The following is a 22,873-nucleotide window of genomic DNA, read 5'->3' as shown; positions in this document are numbered from 1 at the left end:
CACAATGATTTCCCTCATGTGGAATATTTTTCCTTGTAATTAAGTATGGTTTGCAAAAATGCCAACTGCTGCGTCTGTGTGTAGATGAGAGAAGCAAAGTGTATGTGCGTTGTGCACACGCTACATTATGGTATATCTGAACGCGCCACTGAAAAAGCGCCACTGACTTTCACTAGGCTTTTCCTGGTCTGTGGCGGAATTGTTTTCTGGAACTGCAAAATAGCACCAGGGAACGTTTGCGCCGGGGAGCGCAAGTTCATTCCCTAATTTACCGACGTGCGTCTGTGGAGGGAAAAGTCCGCTGTGCGTCGGGTGCAAAATAGGAATGATACATGCGTCGGTGTACAAAGTCAATTGCGCTTGGTGCAAGATAGGGCCCTTAAACATATTCTGACGTTTTCCCTCTCGCAATTGCAATTTTATACCTCACAATTCTAGTCATGTATTATGAGATATAAACTTGCGTTTGCGAGAAATTTGCAAGGTTTTTTCTCACAGTTGCGTGTTTATATATCACAATTCTGACTTTATTTCTCGCAGTTGTGAATTTATAACTCACAATTCTGAGAATTGTTGTCTGAATTGCAAGATATAAACTCGCAAATGCAAGAAATAAAGTCAGAATTGTGAGATAAAGTCGCAATTAACTTCTTTTTTTGTGGCGGAAACAAAACTGTATTTTAGTCCTATTTAGCTATTTGTGCTGCTATATTCCATTCTTTTAATGTTTTTTCACTGTGCATTATAAGATGACTCATACAATTATTTAATATATTTTTAAACTAAAAATGTTAAAAAACATTTTTTTTGTGAGTACATCGTCAGATTTTCACTGTAGGTTATAGGATATTCATAATTCTCCTTCCAAAAACCCACATTTTTACAGTATTTTAGAGTATAGTATATATTCTATATATACATTATTATACAGTATATATATATCACTCTATATGGTAAGGTTAAGCAATTCCCTTTTTTACTGTTGAATTATTATTTTTTTAACATTCTTTTTACATTCTTTAAAAAATCACAAACATTTGTACTATTTGTTTTTTTTTATTATATAGACTGGCATCACCTCAGTTTGGCCTGTATTTCCAAATCAATACATAGATTTATCACAGAATTATGCCACAGAGAACAACACTTTCTTTGTTCTGGTTTGACAGCAGTTGATAGAAATGGGTGGGTTCATTAACATACTTCAGTTCCTCTAAACAACAGAAATGATGACAAGAAGAATTAAACAAATACCTTATTAAATAACTTCTGAAGTATTGTGTATGATTAATTAAAAAAAATGATGATTTGATTTTTATTTATTTTTTAATAAAGAAAGTACAGATGGGTCTAAAATCACATTGCCTCACCTGTTGCATAAGCAGAAACAGTTTTGGGGTTCATATTTTTGAATATTTTACACACTATGTATGTAACATTTGTAAATTTATTTGACACAGAGCAATTTTTCACCCCTAGTGCATAATAACGCCTTTTTGAACGTAGAAGATATTTTTTGGAACATTGTGACATTCGTGTTCAAAAGACTTGGATTCCTCTGCACTGAATCACAGCACTGAATATGATTATTGTTTGTTTAATAAACTGGAAAGGGTACATTGCATGTTCTGCATAGTACATTATATCTGATTGATGAAGAGATGTCACACAGTTGCCATGTTTTGAGAAGGACACATACCGTTGAAGCGGTTAATCTGTCTGGTTTCTGTTCAGTCGGCTTCGGTTTCTCTGCAATGATGTCAGGAGATTGTTGTTGTTTTCAAAACAAGTAATTTCTGCATTCTTTTTTTTTTGCCCGTTTTATATCCTTGTCTAATGGCTTATGTGTCATCAGTTTGGAAAGCATGTGGTCTGTCTGGTGTGAAGTTACGAGAAATGTAACTGCGAAAGGCGTTATGTGCTTAGGGTGTTCCTGAAGGCTTAAAATTCAATACATATCTTACACAAATATGTAGACAAAAGCATGTAGAACCTCTCAAAAAGCATCCTTGCCAACTTCTGCATCTTCAGCACTTTCATGCAAGGTATTTATTACATGGCGTGCGAGAATGAAGTACTGTTTTATGGCCCTGTGTATGTCAATTTCTTCAGTTACACCTTATTTACATTAAGTCCTCGGGCATTTAAAGTTATGCACTCACACTCAAACTAAATAACTAAGAGCCTGTACTGTTATATGTAGGTCAGTGGAAACAGTGCTGTGATGAGCTCATGAAGATTGAGGAACCGTCTGCAAAGAAAACGGTGGCAGTGACAAAACAAGGCTCCCTGTATCATGAAATGGGTAAGAGCATTGTGGGAAGTCAATAAGTCTTTTTATTGTCTCTTATTCTAAGACATTGTCCGTCCAATACATTTTGAAAATAAGCCTTCTTATATAATACTTGAATACACTGTTTTATATGAACAAACAAAAACTTCAGAGCTCAGTGTAACTGTAAACTGTGGTAAAAAATAAATAAAAATACAAGTATGTGTGATTGGTGAAAACCAAACAAACTTATACATATTATGTTTCTTTTCACAGTGTGTTAAATATATTAAAGGGTTAGTTCACCCAAAAATGATCATTCTGTCATTAATTACTCACCCTGATGTCGTTCCAAACCCGTTAGACCTTTTTTTTTTGCAACAAAAAGTATTCTCTTCACTTTATAACATTAAGGTTGAACCGCTGTAGTCACATGGACTATTTTAACGAACAGGGCCCGGTTTCCCAAAGCGTTCTCATCTCTAAGTAGTTCTTAACCTATTCCTTAACCTCTCTCTTAACCTTATGGCACGATTCCCGAAACGTTCGTTCGCTAAGTATATCTTCTGTAAGTCACACTTTCGTAAGCTTTACCTTATCACTGTTGCAGGTCTATATGAATATAATTCTGAAGTTTTAATACACCCAGACAGTATTAAATTAGGCTAATTCAAGTGTTTTCATGCAAAGAATAAAATTGTCATTACACTGATTGTTGTTAGATTTTTAATTATATTATTATACAATATTATTAATTTAATTAAAACGCTCTTTTAAAGGCCAGTGAAAGCATAGGCTACTGTCAGTTAAGTCCTATTAATATTGTTTCTCATGGGCTCGTCCGGTATTTTAAACATTTACAGGGGTAAGTCGGTGATTTTAGTGCCGTCCGAATCCATAATATCAGTGTTTTTCTCACCCAACCCGCGTAAAAATCCCTGGCCAAATTAGTACCTTCTGTTTTTTGACAAACAGGTCTTGTGCTAATTTAATTGCCGTCTGAATCCACATCTCTGAGTTTACAAGAGATTCAAAATTCACGGTTTAAATCCTTTTTGATCACTGCCGAGCACCGTACGCAAGATGTAAACTTTTATTACTGAAATGCTGTAAAGTATTTACAAGAACAATATTTCATCGCAGCTCCACCTCAGCGAACAAAAATAGGAAAGAGAAGAAGGCATGTCAATTTTTGAAAAGGTTATTGTGGCAGAAATATATGTTACAATTTTAAAATATGTAGGCTAGGCTATTATAGGCTATTATAGTTTGGATTATTTTTTATAATATCCAATAATCATAATAAATTGCAATTTCAACTATTTCTGAAGTGCTTCATTTATAAAGATCACCGCTTTCTCACATAAACAGCCCCTGCACGAGAGAATAATTGATTCTCGAGCCATCAATATCAAACAATTCAGCACCATCGCCGCGGTAACGTCGCACGTAAGAAGGTATATCTTAAGCAGCTTCCTAAGGTATGGTTCGGGGACATAAACAACTTTGGTAAGATATATCTTTAGAGCTAAAATTAGCGCGCTAAGAGTGAGCGTTATCGGTAACCGGGCCCAGAAAACTCTCGGATTTCATCAAAAATATCTTCATTTGTGTTCCGAAGATGAACGGCGGTCTTACGGGTTTGGAACGACTTGAGGGTGAGTAATTAATGCCAATTTTTATTTTTGGGTGAACTATCCCTTTAAGTTACTCTTTTAGCTTTACACAAATGGTGTTGTATGTGTTTTTCTGAGGCGAAATGTAAGAAAGTTAAATGTTCAAATAGTGTTTTGTTTTAAGGGTCGATCAATTGATCTAATAATATGATTTATTAATAGTTATTTAAAAAAAAAAAAACTATGTGCCCTCATAATCTTTTATCAAAATAACTTCCCTTCCCTCTTGCAGCGACATCTCTTTACTTCTCTGATGATGCGATAACTGGCGCAAGGGCAGCGAAAAACCTGTCACTCACATGAGATCGACCAATAGCAAACCATAACCATCCAATCAATTTCCAATGGACAATATCAAGCCCCGCCCTATTTTTTTTTTTAACAATTTCAGTTTCACAATAGGAAATAATAGACTATCGCATCTTCTGTTTCATGTGGACTTCAAATGAATAATAAATAAAAAATCTTATATATTCCATTCAGAATACATGCTGTATATTTGGGTTTGCTGACATTGGGTCTGTTTCAGGAAGACAGCGTTTGAAAGAGAGTGCTGTATGTTAAGATTAAGCCATTTTTAGCAGCATCGTTTCAAAAATATGCAAGCATACAGTGTATTTGCAAAAAAATCATTGTAATATAATTTTACATAGTTTGCTGACTAGATCCAATCAACTAGATACAAAAAAAAGTTTAAGTAAAAATGTATTTAAAAACCTCAACCAAACAGTAACCAAATATAATTTAAAGGTAAAATCACATTTTCAATTTTGCATTAATATTGTCAATATGTACAATCAAACGGATCATATTTTACATATCTCATAACATTTATGAGACTGCTGGCTAATAGCACATGTATTATTATTAAAATAAATGATTTCCATTGCAAACTAATTTAATGCACCAGAATTGTCCACTGCAAAAATATATACAGTTTGATATTGTTTGACTAACTGTATAATTTTAACCTAAAGCCTTATGCTTTTTTTTTGTCACTATTTAATTCCCTTTCTGCCATTAATGTAATTTAATCATTTTGAAGAGCTATTATTCACTCTAAAATGTAAATCCAAACTGCTACACATTACATTCCAGGATGTGTGTTTTTTGTTTTCATTTTACACATATGGAGACAAACTAGGTCATGTTATCAAGATGCGACTGCACATTTTGATTGAATCTTCTGTTATGCATTACACACGTCCTCAAAATACATATACTACCTTTCTTTTAAAATTTAGCAGACATATTATGATGTTAATTTAAGCATAGTGCATATTTGCCGCAATCACCCCACCTTGTAGGGTGGAGATCCTTTTCAGAAGTTGACTGACAGGTGAACAGTTCACGAAGCCAGACGTGCTGTCAGGCTATTCATTTCTTATTGCTTGTGTGGCTTATGTAGCCACTGACGCAAGATGTTGTTTTATATGACATATTATGTGCAGCATCTTTAGACTGTAGTTCTGTGAAGATCATACCAGAACAAAAAGACAAGAGAGACAAAAATTAAAAAAATGCATGTGGAGCATGATGTGTTGACTGATTAAAAAAGCCTAAATCCACAACAACTATAGAAAAAAGTCAATATTGTGTTCACTAACTGCCTATGTTAGTGCCCATATGACATCCATTTGACTTTCTTACACAGCAAAATCCCCAGTGTTAAATTAACACTCCTCAGTGTTTATATGTGTCCACACTACAGGGTGTTAAAAATTAACACTGAAGCAGTGTTGAAGTTAATGAGATAATTAAGTGATTAATTAAGTGATTGGCCATTAGTGGTGACACCTGATGTTAATAAGCAGAATCACTGACGGAAAGAGAAAAAACAATAACAGAAAAAAGAGAAACACAAGAACTACTGACTTCGAGCCATTACACATTGTTGCACTTATTATTACCAGTTTGACTTTATTTCTGTCATACATCGACAAAAGTTCTTGAGAGTCAACAGAAGTTTAGACGGTAATGTTTTATGGGATTTTTCTTTTCAAGTTACCATTTTGGTGGTCAGTGTTTGCTTTAGTTGGGCTCTTGACACTTTTCATTTTTTAATATTAGTTTTTCTCTGTTTGCTACAACTCTGTGTTTATATAGCGCATTTGTTACTGCAAGAGAAAACATGACCTGCTTATAATATGTTTTGATGATAAAAACATTATCATGTAGTGACCTGATTCACTGATGTGAGAGTCTAAGGGCCCTATCTTGCACCCAGCGCAATTGACTTTGTACACCGACGCACGTATCATTCCTATTTTGCACCCGCGCAAAGCGCGCTTTTCCCTCCACAGAAGCACGTCGTTAAACTAGGGAATGAACTTGCGCTCCCTGGGCGGTTCAGCGCAAAAAAGGAGGCGTGTCCCGGCGCAAACGTTCCTTCATGCTATTTTGCAGGTTTAGAAAACAATTGCGCCACAAACCAGGAAAAAATAGTTTAAAGTCAGTGGCGCGTTGCGCATGTTATTCATATGCTATTTTAAGGGCGCATGCTTGGCCATAATCAATGTAGCGTGTGCACAACGCGCACTTTGATTCTCTCATCTACACAGAGGCAGCAGTTTTCATTTTTGCAAATCATACATTATTACGATAGATAGATAGATAGATAGATAGATAGATAGATAGATAGATAGATAGACTGATAGATAGATAATTTATTATAAAAACATACATCTAGCTTACACATTTACCCAAATTATCATACGCCTTTTTAACCGAAGTTAATTTGGGTGGGTTTCTCCATCCCCAACGTCCCTGACGAGTCCGTTGCTCTCCTTGGCTGTGAACCGCTCCTGGCGCGCGCCTGGCAAATCCGCCGTTAGAATACGAATACGCTTTAGAACAATCCGCCTGCTCTTAAAGGGAATGTGAGATGACGCTCTGATTGGTTTATTTCACGTTACGCCCAAACCACACCTATGAATAATGAAGCTACTTCAGACCAACCCATTTTAGACTTGCGCCTGGCGCAAATGTCATTTATCCCGCCGGGAAAATAGCAACAGCGCCAAGACCCGCCCACAAAGTTACTTGCGCTTTGCGCTTTGACACTTGCGTTTCAGATCGTTAAAATAGGGCCCTAAATCTTTGACTATATGCTTGATGTCTTGTTTTATTATTGGTGATTGTAGTTCTGAGATTCTACAGTTTGAGATCCAACAGCAATATGAAAAATTTTGAAAATACTTTGTGCAAAGAAGTTTCTGTGTTTAAACGCACAGACATCAAGAATCAGCATATGAATCTCAACAATGGTGACAATAAACAAACTAGTGACAAACAGATCAACTCTGAACATCACAAAACAAGCTACTAAAGTCAGAACAAAACAATAGCAAAATAAAAGCAAACAATGAAAATTACAGGACAATTCAGCTGCATAATTTATTCATGCTGCAATGCATGATGTCAGCCATTGATGCGTTCTGATTGGTGGCTCCCATCATGCATTGCAACATTAAGCATTTGTTTGATTGTCACCATTGTTGAGATTCATATGTAGATTCTTGATGTCAGTGTGTGATTTTAAATCCTTCTGATCTTTAAAACATTGCTAGAAGTAACTACTGTAGTGAAAAATTAATAAAACAATTAGATAACCAGTTTATAATGCTGAGTGACATCATTGAATCAGGTCACTAGTAATTTCATCATTGAAACATAACCAGGGCTGAATTTCCAAAAGCATCTTAAGCCTAACTTGATTGCAGACCAACTGCAACAAATGGTCTATACGATCAAATTAGGCTTGCGATGTTTTCAGGAAACACAGCCAAAGTCATAGTTTCTCTTGCCACAACACATATGCTCTATAAGCACAGAGTTGGAGCAGCCAGAGAAATACTAATGTTAAAAAGTAAAGGGTCAAGAGCCCAACTAAAGCAACCACTGACCACCATAATGGTGACATGAAATGAAACATTCCATAAAACATTACCATCTAAACTTCTGTTAAATCTAAATAAGACCGTGTGTAGATGTATGACAGAAATAAAGTCAAACTGGTAAAATAATAAGTGCAATAATGGCTCGAAGTCAGTAGTTCTTGTGTTTCTCTTTTTTCTGTTCTTGTTTCTCTTTCCGTCAGTGATTCTGCTTATTTACATCAGGTGTCACCACTAATGGCCAATCATCACTTAATTAATCACTTTATTATCTCATTAACTTCAACACTGCTTCAGTGTTAATTTTTAACACCCTGTAGTGTGGACACATATAAACTCTGAGGAGTGTTTATTTAACACTGGGGATTTTGCTGTGTACTTATGCAAAACAAAAAACAAGATATTTTAAAGAACGTTTGAATCAAAATCTTCTCGAACAAGAAAAAATGTTGGGGGCGAAATTTGATTTTGTCCATTTGGAATTGATTGGATTGTTGGATGGTTGTGGTTTGCTGTAATCTGAGCTGTAAACATGTCATCAGAGAAGAGAAGAGATTTCACTGCAAGAGGGGAGGGGGAATTGAGGTAGGGGGCATGTGAGTTAAAAAAAATATGCCTGGATAAATAATTTATAATAAACACTGCAATATTCCATAAAACAAGAATTTGCCGTTTTGATTTCATGGTGACTTTAAATGATAAAATGTAATAATTTGGGCTGTCATAGTAAACATAGTAATACTTATATTTTTAATGCCATTACTTTTTTAAAAAGTAATTTATTTGAGTTCGTTGTGATTATTATTTTTAATCATTTTTAATATTTAGTCATGTTTATTCATATATTTTAAATGTTTTAATGTAAAAAAAATAAATATATATATATATATATATATATATGTATATATATATATTAAATAAATATTTGACAAAAATAATATATTTGTACATATTATTTTTACATTCATATTTTTATGATCAATTTTCATAATATCACTCAAGCTATTACTAAAAATCACTAAAACTGATTTAAAAAAGACCTTCCGCAAAGTCTCTTACTACATGGTTTCTTAAGTGTTGTTTGTCTACTTTTTTTTAAATACAGTTATGCCGTCATCCACCCAGACCAGAAACCATCTGCTACCTCTGAACAGACCGGTTTCTTCTGAGATCCAAAGCCTGCTGTCTACCTATTATAACGACAGGTGATACCGATTCAGACAACTGTACACAAGCACATAAACACACGGACACAGATACATTGCAAGTATAATGCTCACTCTGAAGACCTTTGTGTTGTAGAACAACACGCGCTAAGGCACGTACCAAATTCCCTTTAAATCAGACGAAACATGCATTGTGACGGTACACAGTGTACCTGTGACACCTGAACGAGTTCTTGGCATTCATGTTAATTTTAATACCCGGGAGTGGCTTCCCTAGCTGTCAAACAATTATTTGTGTTGTTGCATTCTGTCCTGCGCACCTTTCTTTCCTTCACATCAGTGCACTTCCGTTCCTCCCTAAAAGCCTGAACTTTTCAAACATCCAAATCAGCCAAATAAGCGAGTGTTGTAAAATGCAGTCTACTGTCGCTAAACCTGAGGAAGTGTTTGATATTAAACCGTGTTATTAAAAGCACATTAAGCCGCAAAAGGGACACTGGTCACCAGGTGGCTTTCTGTGTGCGTACCGAGACGGAGCCGGACGCTGATGTGCAAAGTATTAGGATACATGCCTAAACGGTCTAATAGCCAACACACAAAAAGTCAAAGTGCCGTTTGGGGTTTTGTCTAAAGTGAACATACACAGTTTAATTTATTTATACGTTTATTTAAATAGGGACAGTAAAAAAAATCCATGATTCCAGTCGAAAACTGGAAAATGTGTATTGCACATCGAGAGTGTAGCATAAGCTAATTTGCGTCTCGGGTCCCTAGAAAGTATTTTCTAAAAAAATACAAATAAATACAAAACTGCTTATCATAGAAAAAAGCTAAAACAGCATGTCATTTATACACATACAAATAGTACCCATTTTAAGGATGCTTCCAACCCTGGAATGAATAACTAATTAAAGCAAACATTTATTATTAAATTTAAATATATGTGCAGTTCTGGTTTATTTTAAACCACCGCTTTACATTAAATGTAAAATACTTAATTTCACGTACTAATTTGGCAACATGTTCCAGGGTTAGCCCTTTGCCCTTGTGTAGTTCTACAGAAATCAGTCCTACAATTCCCACCTGCTGTACTCTTAGTGATTCTATTGGTATCATCCTGTCTCTTTAGAAATTAAAAAGTTAAAAAAGTTAAGAAAGAAAACGTGTGTGTAACAGTATATTGCATCCGTGCATTCGGTCGTAAAGTGAAAACAGCCTAACTGATAATCAAACACCAAAAGACAAAGGAAAATCATTTTGACTAAATAAATTAAGTAGCTTTAATAAGGTTGAATCAGTATTTAACTATACAGTAAGAAAATGTAATGTCATTTTACATTTGATTTATTCAATTTGTGTTGTAGGCTATTATTTATCTGTATACTGTTAGTACATCTTCCTGAAAACATAATACACTCTTTATTTAATGTATTTTTGTTCTGTTAAATCTGTCTGTTTTGTTTGTAATTAGTTTATTTGTTCTTACTGTATTGCTGACTGTTTACTTGTCTTCTGTTTTGAGGACTTTTTAGTTTTTGATGAAGTATCGATAACTGTGAAATTTCACTCCTATTTTCAAATGTCTCATACCGTAAAAATAAGACTGATCATACCGCCCACCAATAATCATGTAAAATAATCGCGATTATGATATTGATCAAAATAATGATTAATGCTCGATTATGTAGGCCTATAACACGTTTAGACAAGAATCACATGATTGAACTATACAGCTATAAAAGTGTGGGTGTGTCACAGTCACACATGTCAAACTCTGGCACACAACTCTGGTTCACTCTCATTGATATAGACAGAGTGATGAGTGATGATTTGTGGGTTTAAATATCCTCATACTTGATGGGACAGCTGACAACAAACAAGCCTGTCTCAGTCTACAGTACATGACATATTAACAAGTGAGCTTTGTTGGGATGTGTATTTTACTAAAGCACATATACACTGTGAATTGTATATATTTATATATATATATATATAATTGTATATATATATATATATATATATATATATATATATATATATATATATATATATATATATATATATAACACCTTATAAAATGGTGTACATTTTATTCATTTTTTTCTGTATGGTGACTTTTATGTCACAGCTCGCAATGGTAACTAGCGAAGGGTTGGGATTGTGTGTGATCCTAAAGCTGAGAACCGCAGACATTAAATTATTCAATCACATTCATAAAAATAATAATAAAAATTATTATTATTATTTTATTCGTTTTTGTTACTGGAGAATTCAAGCATAAAAGGACTAGGCAAAAAGACTTGGTATATCATAAATATTTTTGGAAACATTTTAATTGTAATGCCCCTTTTGTATAGTATGAGTGTGGTGAGGTGTTTATTGTAGGCTTTTTTAAATTACATGATTTTACTGCAGTGTTATTTTTAATTTTTTTTTTTTACAGTTTTAAATTAGCTTTTATTTTTATATTTTCATGTTAATTATTGTTTAATGTTTAGTAATTTCGTTATGTGCTCTTGTCATTTAGTTAAAACAAATATTGATTTAATTTGTTTTTATACAAGTTTTAGTTTTAGTTGGTTTTATTTTTTTATTAGGGCTGTCAAGTGATTACATTTTTTAATCTAGTTAATTACATTACAATTTAATTAATCGGCACATCATGTAAATAACTATTAAAAAAAAATCACTTGATAGCCCTAATAAAAAATGAAACCAACTAAAAATAAAATTAATTCCACATAAATTTTGGCTGAGAATTTACCCCCAAAAGATCATTTTAAGTCATTATTGTAATAAAATATACATTACAAAAAGTTGCTTTAGAAAGAAATATTTTTATTTGATTCAACATCAAGGTTGTTTTTCAGAACCTGCATCTGAATTGGTATTTATATATATTTACAGACTGTTTATTAAGTTTGTTTCCACCACTGAATCAAAAAGGCAATTCTGACTTTATAACTCTCAATTGCGAGTTTATTTCACGCAATTCTTACTTTATAACACGCAATTGCTAGTTATAGTCAGAATCGTGAGATGTAAACTTGGAATTGCAAAAAGTCAGTATTTTTTCCTCAGAATTGGACATTATAACTCGCAATTTACGATTTTATATCTCTTTCTCACAATTCTGAGAAAATCGTGAGATGAAAACTCGCAATTGCGAGAAAAAAAACACGAGATTATATGCAATTCTAACTTTATTTCTCACAATTGCGAGTTTACATCACACAATTCTGAGCTAAAAATTATCTTTTAAATCGTTTTATTCCGTGGTGGAAAGAAGCTTTCCATAGTTTATTGCAGCCCAGAGGTGGCATGAATGCATTTACACTGCAATTACAATTAAATAATGCTGTGAGAATAATGGTGGGTGTTTAAGGTTTGGCCCTGTTATGCCATTTCAAACATGCAGACATTTTTTTTCATACATTGGAAATCAGTGGTTATATAGTTAGAATAGTTTGGTAACCGACATTCTATTTTATGCTCCGCGTAACAAAGAAAGTCATAAATAAGTTGCAGTCACACTTGCCTGTTCACTCCTGTCATACGATTGACATCCATTCTTTCTTGAGGTTAGACAGAGAAGATGGATTGTAATTGGGAAATGTGAAATCTCATGCAAGTACCAGCTTCATCTGTATTGAATAAATGCGCAGTGCAGATGGGTGACATTCCTGTGGCCACCACCTGCTATGTGCAATGTGTGGGTGTTTATGCTTGTGTGTGGGCTGCTGCTTCACACGTCTACACACTTGTGTGTTTTAATTTACCCGCAAATTCTGAGTCAGTGTCGCTGGGGACTTTGGGGGACCTTTATGTACTATAGCATGAGTAAGTTATGGATAAATTAAACCTGACCTCATGTTGGGCATTCCTGATCTGATTAAGGAATTGTTATGAATGTTTCTTAGCTGCGACAATGCACATTTATGTCAGTTTGTGTTTTTATTTTTGTGTTACTGTGTACACTACCATTCAAAAGTTTGGGGTCAGTAAGATTTTAAGATTAACTTGATCAGAAGTGACAGTAAAGACATTTATAAAATATTTTTATTTTGAATAAAAGTGTCTTTTTTTTTACTTTCTATTCATCAAATAATCCAGAAAAAAAGATGTATCACGTTTTTCACAAAAATACAATATTAAAGATATATACAAAGATATATTATTCATATTAGAAATGTTTCTTGAGCATGAAATCAGCGTATTAGAATGATTTCTGAAGGATCATGTGAGGAATATATTAAATTCATGGCAATCACAGGAATAAAATATATAAGATATATCAAAATACAAAACAGTTATTTTTTCAGTATAATTAATTTGTTTACTCACACTCCTCTCTCTCTGCTTCTTTGTTTCAGTTACTGAAAGGATGGAACAAGAATAAAGGAAAAACTTGTTTTGTGCATAGCTCAACACACCCCAATACAGCAAATCGTGAAGAATTTATTTTGTTGAAATTTTATAGGCCTGTTTATTTGTCCAAATTCAAAATGCACTCATAAGTTCTTCATAACCAGATACCTTATTGGCTTAAAACTGTTTGTCATGATCACAGAATTAACCCTTATATTAGATGACTGTACTTTATCCCACTAGTTATGTCACGACTTACAAAAATCAATCAATCAATGAATCAATCAATTAATTTAACAGTATCAATCAATCAATCAATTAGTTATTTAATGAATTAGCTGATGTTTGATTTGAAATTGTTATTGTGGAGTGTTACAACAGACAATAAACTTGCACACACAGCTACATAGGAAATTTGAAGTGGAAAAAAAAAAAGAATGTTGCTGTATAATCATTTAAAATAGGTTTATGTTATAAAAGCTTTTTAAATGTTTTCTTCTAATGTAGTTATTTCTCAGTTTACAATTGTTAAGGTCTGAAAAACATACTGTACATGTACTGCATCATATTTTTTTGTGCAAGTTTCTTAAAGAGCCAGACCATCCAGGATCAGGACATCCATTGCATATTTTCCTGGTTTAAAATCACTCACCTTCCTGTAGAATTAGCTGAAAACAGTTTTACTTGCTACAAGCTATGTAAATCCTGCATGCCAAAAGTTTGGCGATTAAAGTTTTTGTTTTTATTTGGCTAGTTATTGAATCACCCAAGGCCCATTATACGGAATTGAGCAACCAAATCTCACGTCAAACTTTTGTTTGACAGGTAGCAAATTCAAAAGATCTCTAACTTTTGATCTATGACTTTTATTTCCATAATGTCAAATCAACCTACCAACACCGTTTCAAATCAATATGACCGTAACCCCAACACTAAATTTTATTGGATTTTGATTTTGGATTCATCAATATTAATAACAAGTTGTCAGTGATAGCTGGAAAGGTCGGCTGTATTGACAATAGGTATGAATCTGTTGTTTCTTTATGTGACAATTATGGTCTCAAATTGTGTTGATAGTGCCATGATAATAAAATGAATCTTTAGAAAAACTCAACCCTTATTTGTGGCTGTGTGTTTGCATGCTGTGTATTTGATTTTGCTTATGTGTGAAGGAAGTTATGTGTGAAGGGGGATATGTATCAAGAGCTGAGTGCATGATATTCTAGTTGGTTCCTGTGCAACCAGTAAAACAACTTGTGTATGTGATACCTAAATTCCTATAAATTCTGAGGTACTGTATCTCAAGAGTTTCATAATCAGTACAAAAGCAATGGAGACAATCACAACACCTAATCTAAAGGGTTTAGACTTGAGTCATTCTATGTTTGCTCCTTGGAAATCATTTGGACATCTCAACTGTAACATTATACTATAGTGATATTTATTCGGGAGCAGATTTTATGTGTGATATTGTACTGTAAAAAAAACAACTATTAGAATTATTCTAAAAAACATTTATTTAAACTCTTTTTGCCATTAAAGAAATAAGAATGACAAAAACAAATGATCAGGGTTATATATACATTTTAAAAAATGAAATATAAAAAATATTTTCAAAATAGTTCTATGCTTTGCTGCCAAAGTATCGGTGCTTCTTCATAAAGACTTGTTAAAAACATTTTAAAAATGTTGCGTTGCTTATTTGAACAGTCTTACAAATCAAGGGTAATTACAGACTAAACATAAAAACAATTTTTTTCCCTGAGCTGACCCTTTTCATGTTTATATACATTTTATACAAAAGGTTTAATCACTGAAAAACATCTGTCAAGTCCATGCTCAACATTTCTCTTTTCAGTTCATCCTTTCAGAAATCCTTGAGTGATACAACGCAAGAGTCTGATTTGGCAAGATTACGACATTAGCCAAGGTGAAAAACTGCAAATTCTTAAAATGTCTGCCCCCTTTCCAGTCTATAGGGCATGTTTGCCAGAAGGAATTTGATGTGGTCTGATGTCAAAGCTGGTGAAGGCGAGATATCCTTTGTCGCAATGTTAGATGTTGCCATCACTTTCTCTGACTTTCTTCCAGGTTTCATGGTCAAAGAGAGTGGAGTGTCTTCACTGTAACTGTGGAGTCTGGGGCTCATGCTTTCATGGTTGTATGTCATAGGAACTTGTGCCTGTTTAGGTTGAGAGGGCTTGTGTATATCCCTGTCCAGAGAGTGCTTGAGAGAGTTGTTTAAATAGAAAGAGTTCATCATCTGGAGCTTTGATTCTGCTGAGATGCCATTGCCTCCAAGGAGTCTGTGCTTCTTTATACCGCTATCTTGAGGGATAGTATCAGAAAGGTTTCTGAAAGGGCTCTTCAGTCTCAAATTGGTTGGCTCCTCGCATGTGCTGGAACTCTCGGATGTATCTGAGCGTGATCGCATGTATAACTTGTGCTCGGGTTGTGCTTCAGCTTTGGTTGGGCCTTGAGAAGCAGGCCCGTTTCCCGTAAATGCCTGGTTGGAAACCAGTCCTCTCCTAATGAGCTCATGTAGAACCTTTAGAGGAATCTGGATCTCCATTTTGCCGTTGACATCCAGGGGTGGGTGTCCAAGGGTGCTGTTTTGGTTTAAGATCCCTCCTAACTTAGGTGTAGTTGCACCAGAAGACTCTTCCTTCAACCAGTCCATGTATTGGTCTCGTTCCCTTGCTTTCATAGAGAGCGCTTCGGAGTAGTTCACCCTACGATTGAATAGATTCACTGAAGGAGGACTTGCTCTACGTGGGACTGGATTGGCACTGGAAGAGGACGTGAGATCAATGACCTCAGCCATCACTGGGCTCGGTCCTGCTTGAACAGTCCCTGCCTCTCCTTCTCCTGAGGAAGTTTCATCCACTGTTTCCCCTTTTTCTGCTCCTTCTTCGGTTGTCAAACCCCTTGGAGGGTAAAGAGGGGAGGCTTCGTTGAGGAACTTGGGCTTTTTAGAGGGAGGTGGGCCGAAAGATGATGGTGTGTCACTCAGTGTCTCAAGACTGTTTTCTCTCCGACTGAGGTTAAGGGGTTCCTCCAAACCGGCTGATGACTTGTACTCTTTAGCCAGGTGGCGTAGCCTACCAAGTGGCTGTTCGCAGATCTGAACCTCCACAGAGGACGTGTCCAAGTATGAGGCAGGCCTTCGGGGAAGGTCTTGAGAAAGATCGAGGCTTAGTTGGGGCCGTGTAGATTCTCGAAGAGCGATATAATTGGGTAGAGATGTACTTCCGTGTGGGAAGTATGGAGCAACGTTCAAAGGCATGTTAAAAATCGGCCTCTGATGCTCCGTTAACATGTTTGGAGAGGTCTTGAGAGGAAAAATAAACGAGTAGCATTTGATTAATCCTCTCATAAAACCTTTCCATTTCTAGAATGCTGTTGTGAGAATTTTTTTTGATATATTATGTTTTTAAGATGTCATACCTGAGGGAATGCCGGGAGGTGTCGGAAATCTGCCCGTTTGCCAATCCTGGGGTATTCATGCTCAAAGTCGTTGAAACTGCTGGGGTGGAAGTGCTTTTGTAATCGAGGCGTCCTGAAGACAATATCGTCCCTGTATCCACTTTGGTGACACTCAAAAGGTAGAAGTAGCCTGGTTGGACAAAGAGAGGTTTGTGACTAAAATGTTTTTGAATAATTATATTATTAATGAAATGTTTTTTACTATAAAAAATGTAAGCAGCTGCTGTAGAAAGGCCAATTCACGCTTCACTGACAGGCGCAGACCAACGGCGACAGTCACCAGATTACTTCACGTCACTTCTCAGGCATTCTACTGTATGTGTGACAAACGGTGTTTCAGCATGTTCAAACCTGACAAAATGTCTGTTGCCGTCTGTTGGTGTAGTGTGAATTGGCCTTAAGGTTACATGCACTTACTTTTCATAGTGTCTACGAGTGCAGGTGGCTGCACTTGTGCTGCGTGGGTTTCCTCCAAGTATGTTGTAAACTTTCTTCCACAACTGTTGCGTAGTAACCTGGAGATCAAACATGGGACGTGTTTATTTCTTGCTGGCAAATGAAAGTCAACTAAACATTGCTCTTTCTGAATCTGAAGTTATTCATTCTAATGCCATTCGAAGTATGCAATCATTTACTAGGTCACATAAAGGAAGATGGTGTAAGGAAGCAAAAAATAATTATATAGCCATTGTTGTTTTTGCGTAAATAAACACTTTAGCTTAGTGGTTCTCAACGGGGGCGTTCAGAGAACAACGGGGGGCGTTGGAAGCAAGATTTTTGAAAGGGGGGGCGTTCACGAGTTTACACCAAAGATCCAGACAAGACAAGATTAAACATGTAATTACTTGCAAAATAATTCTAAAATTCAAAAAATTCTAAAATCTGCCAGTTTAATGCGACATGTAAGCTATGTATCATTTCTTTTGCAACGACTCTATTATTTTTCCAGTTATACACCAGCACTCAAGCACTGACTAGAATCAGCATTCACGTGCTCAAAAATGTGTTTCACGCTGACAACAATCCAGCACTGACTAGAATCACGCAGTGGAGGAATGGAAAGTTGACTTAAGAACCACTTATATATTTTCAAATATTTTCAATAAATCATGTTCCCGTTCACTTTGGCAACGAATTTTAAAAGTAATTAACTAAATTCTATTTATAAGGTAAAACTTTTACATTTTTAGGCAAAATGTTTCATATAAAATGACAATTTGATGGATAATTTAAATATATTCTGTAATCACATTTTGGTAATGTATTAATTTCCGAAGTCACATCCGAGCGCGAAACGCTGCTTGGATAGTTTCAAGATAGTTAAAAATAATTAATAATACAATAATAATTTAATTGTTTATTCTTGTTAGAATATTTTTTTTTTACTGAATATGAACACAAATTAATCATGACAAGCCAAATCAATTGTAATTGTATTAATTATACCATTGATGAAAACATGCTGATACCAACGTATTTTAGGCCTACAATTCTAACATAATTTTTCATGAAAAATCATGATTGTATTTATTTTTTTCCGAAAGTAAGGTTAATGTAAGCAGCTTCTTGCAATACTCTCCTAAATGCGTAATAAAACCTAAGTGCAAACATTACCGCTTTAATGACCGTATAGACCTTATGCGCCGAAGAAACGAGGGCGCAGCCATCTTTAGAATATTGTCTTTGAACTTCCGTTTTTGCGGTCGCTCTGTATATTTCAATGGCGCTGCTGTCCAGGGGTAATTCGCTTTAGAAGTGGATTTACTTAATGTAAAGTTAACGAAAGTTATCATGAGGATTGTAATGTTTAAAGCAGATGTCTTAACAAATGTCTGTAGACCGGGAAGATTTTAAAACGAGTCGTTCATTCATAAATACGCAAGGGACCTGGATAATGGATAGGGGGCGCTGGCCCAAAAAAGGTTGAGAACCACTGCTTTAGCTGGAAACGATCAATCACTTTTCATGACATTTATGAAAAGTCCAAGATGAAGTTGTCTTCAGTGTAAATATCTGTTTACCTGTTGATAGCCTCCTAGCTCCTTTACTGTCTTGTACATTAGGAACATATCGACTGAAAAGGGAAAGAAAATGCAGATTTTAATTCTCTGAAATAAGCTTGTTTTAAACATAGGTTCACTACTTGTCTCTCTCACTCACTCTGTTTGAAACCAAGATGAGGTATTCTCTCAATTGGTGTGTCTCTCTGTTTCATAAAGAGGTAGAGGTCTTTGAGGAATCTCTCTTCTGTCATCTCCTCTCCCAGTTCTGAGCTCTTCTCCTGCGGGCCGTCCCGTTCCATAATGCTGACCTGGCAATAAAATATCAGCATGTTTAATATTATCCAGATACACTGCCAGTGAAAAGTTTGGACACACCTTTATTTTATTATTATGTTCCACAATTTAGAATAGTATTAAAGTCATCAAAGCAATGAAATCACACGAGCATTGTCATTATGTTCTAATCCAAACTTAATTTTTTACATTATTGAAGAAGTTCACATGTATGATCGTTTCTTCCTCACTCTCTACTCCAAATCATCCAATCAAATAAATTTATAATAATCAAAATAATAATAAAACATAGTTTTGCAAAGAAATTCTTAAGTGGACACATCTGATGTCTTCAAAGCTAGTTTTAAACATTTAAGATTAAAGGTGCTTTAAGCGATGTCACACGTTTTTTAGGCCAAAACATTTTTTGTCACATACAGCAAACATCTCCTCACTATCCGCTAGCCGCCTGTCCCCTGAACACACTGTAAAAAAACGCGGTTTCTGTAGACAGCCCAGGCTCCACAAACGGCAACAAAAACAAACTGGGCCAACCTGCACCACGAAACATAACAAACTTTTCCAGCCAATAACCGACAAGAAGGATTTGGGGGGTTAGTGCGCGGATGAGGAGGAGGGAGGGTCCAGCTAGCCTCCGTTTTGTTTGACAATACTTTAAACATCAACAAGAAGCTTTAAGTTTAAGAGGTTTTTAATTTCATGAGAAACAAATTCAGCATGTCCAAACCTTAGTGTATATTTAGAGACAAACATGAGACAAAAATATTTTTATTCTACTTATATTTGACTATATATATATATATATTTATTTATTTATTTATTTATTTATTTTTAATGTTATTTTTAATGCCTTAAATTATGGTATTATAATAGGCCTGCTAGTTAAAATTTGTCTTAATCAAACTTGATGTATCCCTTATTCATTACCTAATTGTAAGTCTAATTAATTTATGCTAAGTAAATGATGCAAAGAACCTACAAACTTTTTCAACCCATCCTTAACCTGTTAACTCTGCAAAGTTCAAACAGTTCATCAATAGTAAGATATAATCAATGTAATGTTTTTATTTTATCATTATATTAAACCTTCCACTGGCCTAAGATTTGTGTGTCCATCTCAAGTCGACAGATTAATATCTAAAAATGTGACAGATCAAGAACGTATAAACAAAGCTTGACTATCTCAAGTACTCTGTGTACCATGACTTGTTACAGACAGTATCTAATCTAAACATGTGTGACGTACATTATCCTTATCTGTGCACAAGAAGAAAATGCGGATTGACAGCAATATTAAATCTCTTTTTGTTGACACTTCTTCTCATATTTCCTTCCTCTTTGATTTTTAATTTTTTTTGTTCTCATTTCTTGAGGCATGTTTGGAAAGCATTGAAAGTTAACTTGCACCACGAAAATACAGCCTTCTTTCTTGTTCATAATCTTTAATCTCATGTTTTGAAAAGAAAACAACAATTCTGGATTTAGTAAAATTATGATCCATTTATGTGTGTGTTTCTGATCTCTCAAAGATGGTCAGGCCTTTAAATGATGTCCATGAACAAAGCTGTGGAAGCAATTACTTGACTCAAAAAATTAGTTTGTCTCATTGGCAACTAACTAATTCTGACACTGACAATGACTGATACTCATTCACTCCAATCACATTCTTACATACTATGCATCTTTAATCATAATGTAAACAGTTTAAGACAATCAAGTGTGATTTAGTTTAGTGTATTACCAATGTATATTATCTTTTCTGAGATTTAAAAAAAACAGAACTTGCAGTAATTTGCTTTTGTCCTTACAGTGAAAGTCAATGGGGTCCAAAACAATGAGAGAGAGAGAGAGAGAGAGAGAGAGAGAGAGAGAGAGAGAGAGAGAGAGAGAGAGAGAGAGAGAGAGAAAAACTTGCCCTGTAGCTAAGTGACCATTCATTTTGACCCCAAATTAGCATCATCCATTTCATCTTACCTGTTTCTCTTTAGGTTTATGTCAGTGGGATGATGGATTGCTTTGCTGGATAGCTCCTTAGCAGAGAGGAATGTAGAATCCAGAGAAAGTTTAGCCAAGTTTTCGGCCCTAAGCAAACTAAGCGAGCGGTTTGTTTCGCACAAGCGCTTTGTGATGCCTACATGCCGTTTCTCTAAACGAGAATGAAATCATGGCCACTCAGCGCTGAGATGTCATTTCAACCGTCTTCCTGTTTGGAATGTGAAGTTGAACAGGTTCTTCCTGTTCTGAAGACAAATGCCAACTTGAGTATAAATATCGCTGATAATTACTCTGAGATTATTATGTTAATATATTAGTCACCAAGATTTGTTCTTCCCAGGGGAACTTTGTCGTTATTTTTCTCACTAATTATTACTCTTTCTTTTTAACTCCACACAAAATTATATCCCCACCCTGGCATTATCCAAGTTTTAATGACATTGGATTCCACAGTAATGTGCAGTTTTATATCAATAAAATGAACATTTATTCTTAGTCAGATTTACATAGTCAACCTTTTTTAAATGATAGAAAATGCCTTTTATATGACCATTGATCAGTTTTATACGTCACACTGGTCTTGCTCAGGTGTTGCTTTTTCATATATAGCTCTGGACACTTTCTCATTTAAGTAACAACTTAAAACAAAACTTTGCAACTTATATTAAAAAATAAGTGCAGGTAACATTGATTTTGGAATGCATACTGAACTCATATTTTGCTAATGGAATCTTGGAATCTCCTAACTTTTCATTGCAGACTGGTATCACAGCAAATCTGAGCATGGTTTGAGACATTATTGAAGAGATTAAATGAAAAATCTGGAAATTGAATTATTTTTTAAAAGTCAATGGGGTTCAATGTTGTTTGTGTATTTGCAATGACATTAGGGGGAGTAAATGATATCCAATGATAAAATTGAGAAGAAATCTCAGAAGAAAAATGTAAGAAGTGTGAGACTTAAGCAAGCGTCTCCTTTTGATCTTCATTTAATCTCATTGTAGTCTGAAAGAAACAATTGTTCTTATGTAATGTGTTAAGGCCAGACAATACAGTTTTGTTGGACAGATAGAACTTCTTGTGGTTAATGGCAGACTTAAACTTAGTCACTGGCCGTCGTCTAGTTCTGTGGCTTCATCTTCAGTTGGCACTTGGGATTGTTTTTCTCATGTGCAAATCATGAAAACAAAAACGCCACAAATAGAACCTGTTCTCCCGTTTCTTCGCTCCTTAATAGTAACCTGAGTAGAAAATATGTCACTATACAAATAGAAACAGAGACAGCTTGGAATGAAATTATGTCTCGACTATCGCAGCATGTTTAACTCTCTTAGTTGTCAACTAGCTCTAAAAGGGCATGTTAAAATGAGTCCATTCATCATGTTTAAAAGCATTCATTTGTAGTGATCCTTGTCAGCTGAAGTGCGACAGTGTTGACATGTTTGTTGGCCAGTGTTTTGTCAGTATAGACTACTTGTGTTGTCTGTCATTTTCTTTGTGCTCTTCCACACTTATACTACCATAGATTTAAGGGTATGGACTACAATAATGCCACAATTTTCTAGTCTTGAAAAACCTGTTTTGTTTTCTTATTGAAACACCGGCGCCTGGAAACTCTATAAGCACATACAATGGCTCCAGGAAGTATTTGGCTCCGTAATCCATACTTGAAAAGATATAAAGGTTTTAAATCCAAGTCTCATTTATTATGAGATAA

At 35.0% G+C, this 22,873-nt stretch overlaps 2 protein-coding genes across 3 annotated transcripts in view; one reads left to right on the top strand and one right to left on the bottom strand.

The window, feature by feature from the left end:
• Positions 1-14,491, top strand: part of rtknb (rhotekin b) — a 47,149-nt gene extending 32,658 nt beyond the window's left edge. For both annotated transcript variants that reach the window (XM_081390171.1, XM_081390172.1), the window contains 3 exons: positions 2,204-2,305; positions 8,950-9,049; positions 13,384-14,491. In XM_081390171.1, coding sequence (XP_081246297.1) covers positions 2,204-2,305; positions 8,950-9,049; positions 13,384-13,390 — 209 coding nt within the window. In that variant the 3' untranslated portion in view covers positions 13,391-14,491. The remainder of the gene's footprint in view (positions 1-2,203; positions 2,306-8,949; positions 9,050-13,383) is intronic.
• A 758-nt stretch (positions 14,492-15,249) lies between these two features.
• On the bottom strand, positions 15,250-21,233 carry arid6 (AT-rich interaction domain 6). Its single transcript, XM_081391006.1, has 6 exons — positions 21,136-21,233; positions 19,025-19,175; positions 18,886-18,938; positions 17,282-17,379; positions 16,826-16,994; positions 15,250-16,709 (listed from the first exon to the last, which is right to left on the bottom strand). Exons 2-6 carry the CDS (start codon positions 19,164-19,166, stop codon positions 15,327-15,329), a joined length of 1,845 nt encoding a protein of 614 aa, XP_081247132.1. The 5' UTR covers positions 19,167-19,175; positions 21,136-21,233; the 3' UTR covers positions 15,250-15,326.
• Between the last annotated feature and the right edge of the window lie 1,640 nt (positions 21,234-22,873).

Source organism: Scardinius erythrophthalmus (assembly GCF_964197995.2).
Source record: "Scardinius erythrophthalmus genome assembly, chromosome: 17".
NCBI lineage: Eukaryota > Metazoa > Chordata > Actinopteri > Cypriniformes > Leuciscidae > Scardinius > Scardinius erythrophthalmus.
Note: the sequence above shows the minus strand (reverse complement) of the source record. Positions and strands in the feature narration are given on the sequence as shown.

Bases quoted from the DNA above. Each gene is read 5' to 3' on its own strand.
- arid6 (XM_081391006.1), bottom strand. From the start codon at position 19,166: ATGGAACGGGACGGCCCGCAGGAGAAGAGCTCAGAACTGGGAGAGGAG. The intron at 17,380-18,885 runs GTAAACAGATAT...TTTGATCTCCAG, and splicing joins AGCTAGGAGGCTATCAACAG to GTTACTACGCAACAGTTGTG. The intron at 16,995-17,281 runs GTAAGTGCATGT...TTGTCCAACCAG, and splicing joins ACTCGTAGACACTATGAAAA to GCTACTTCTACCTTTTGAGT.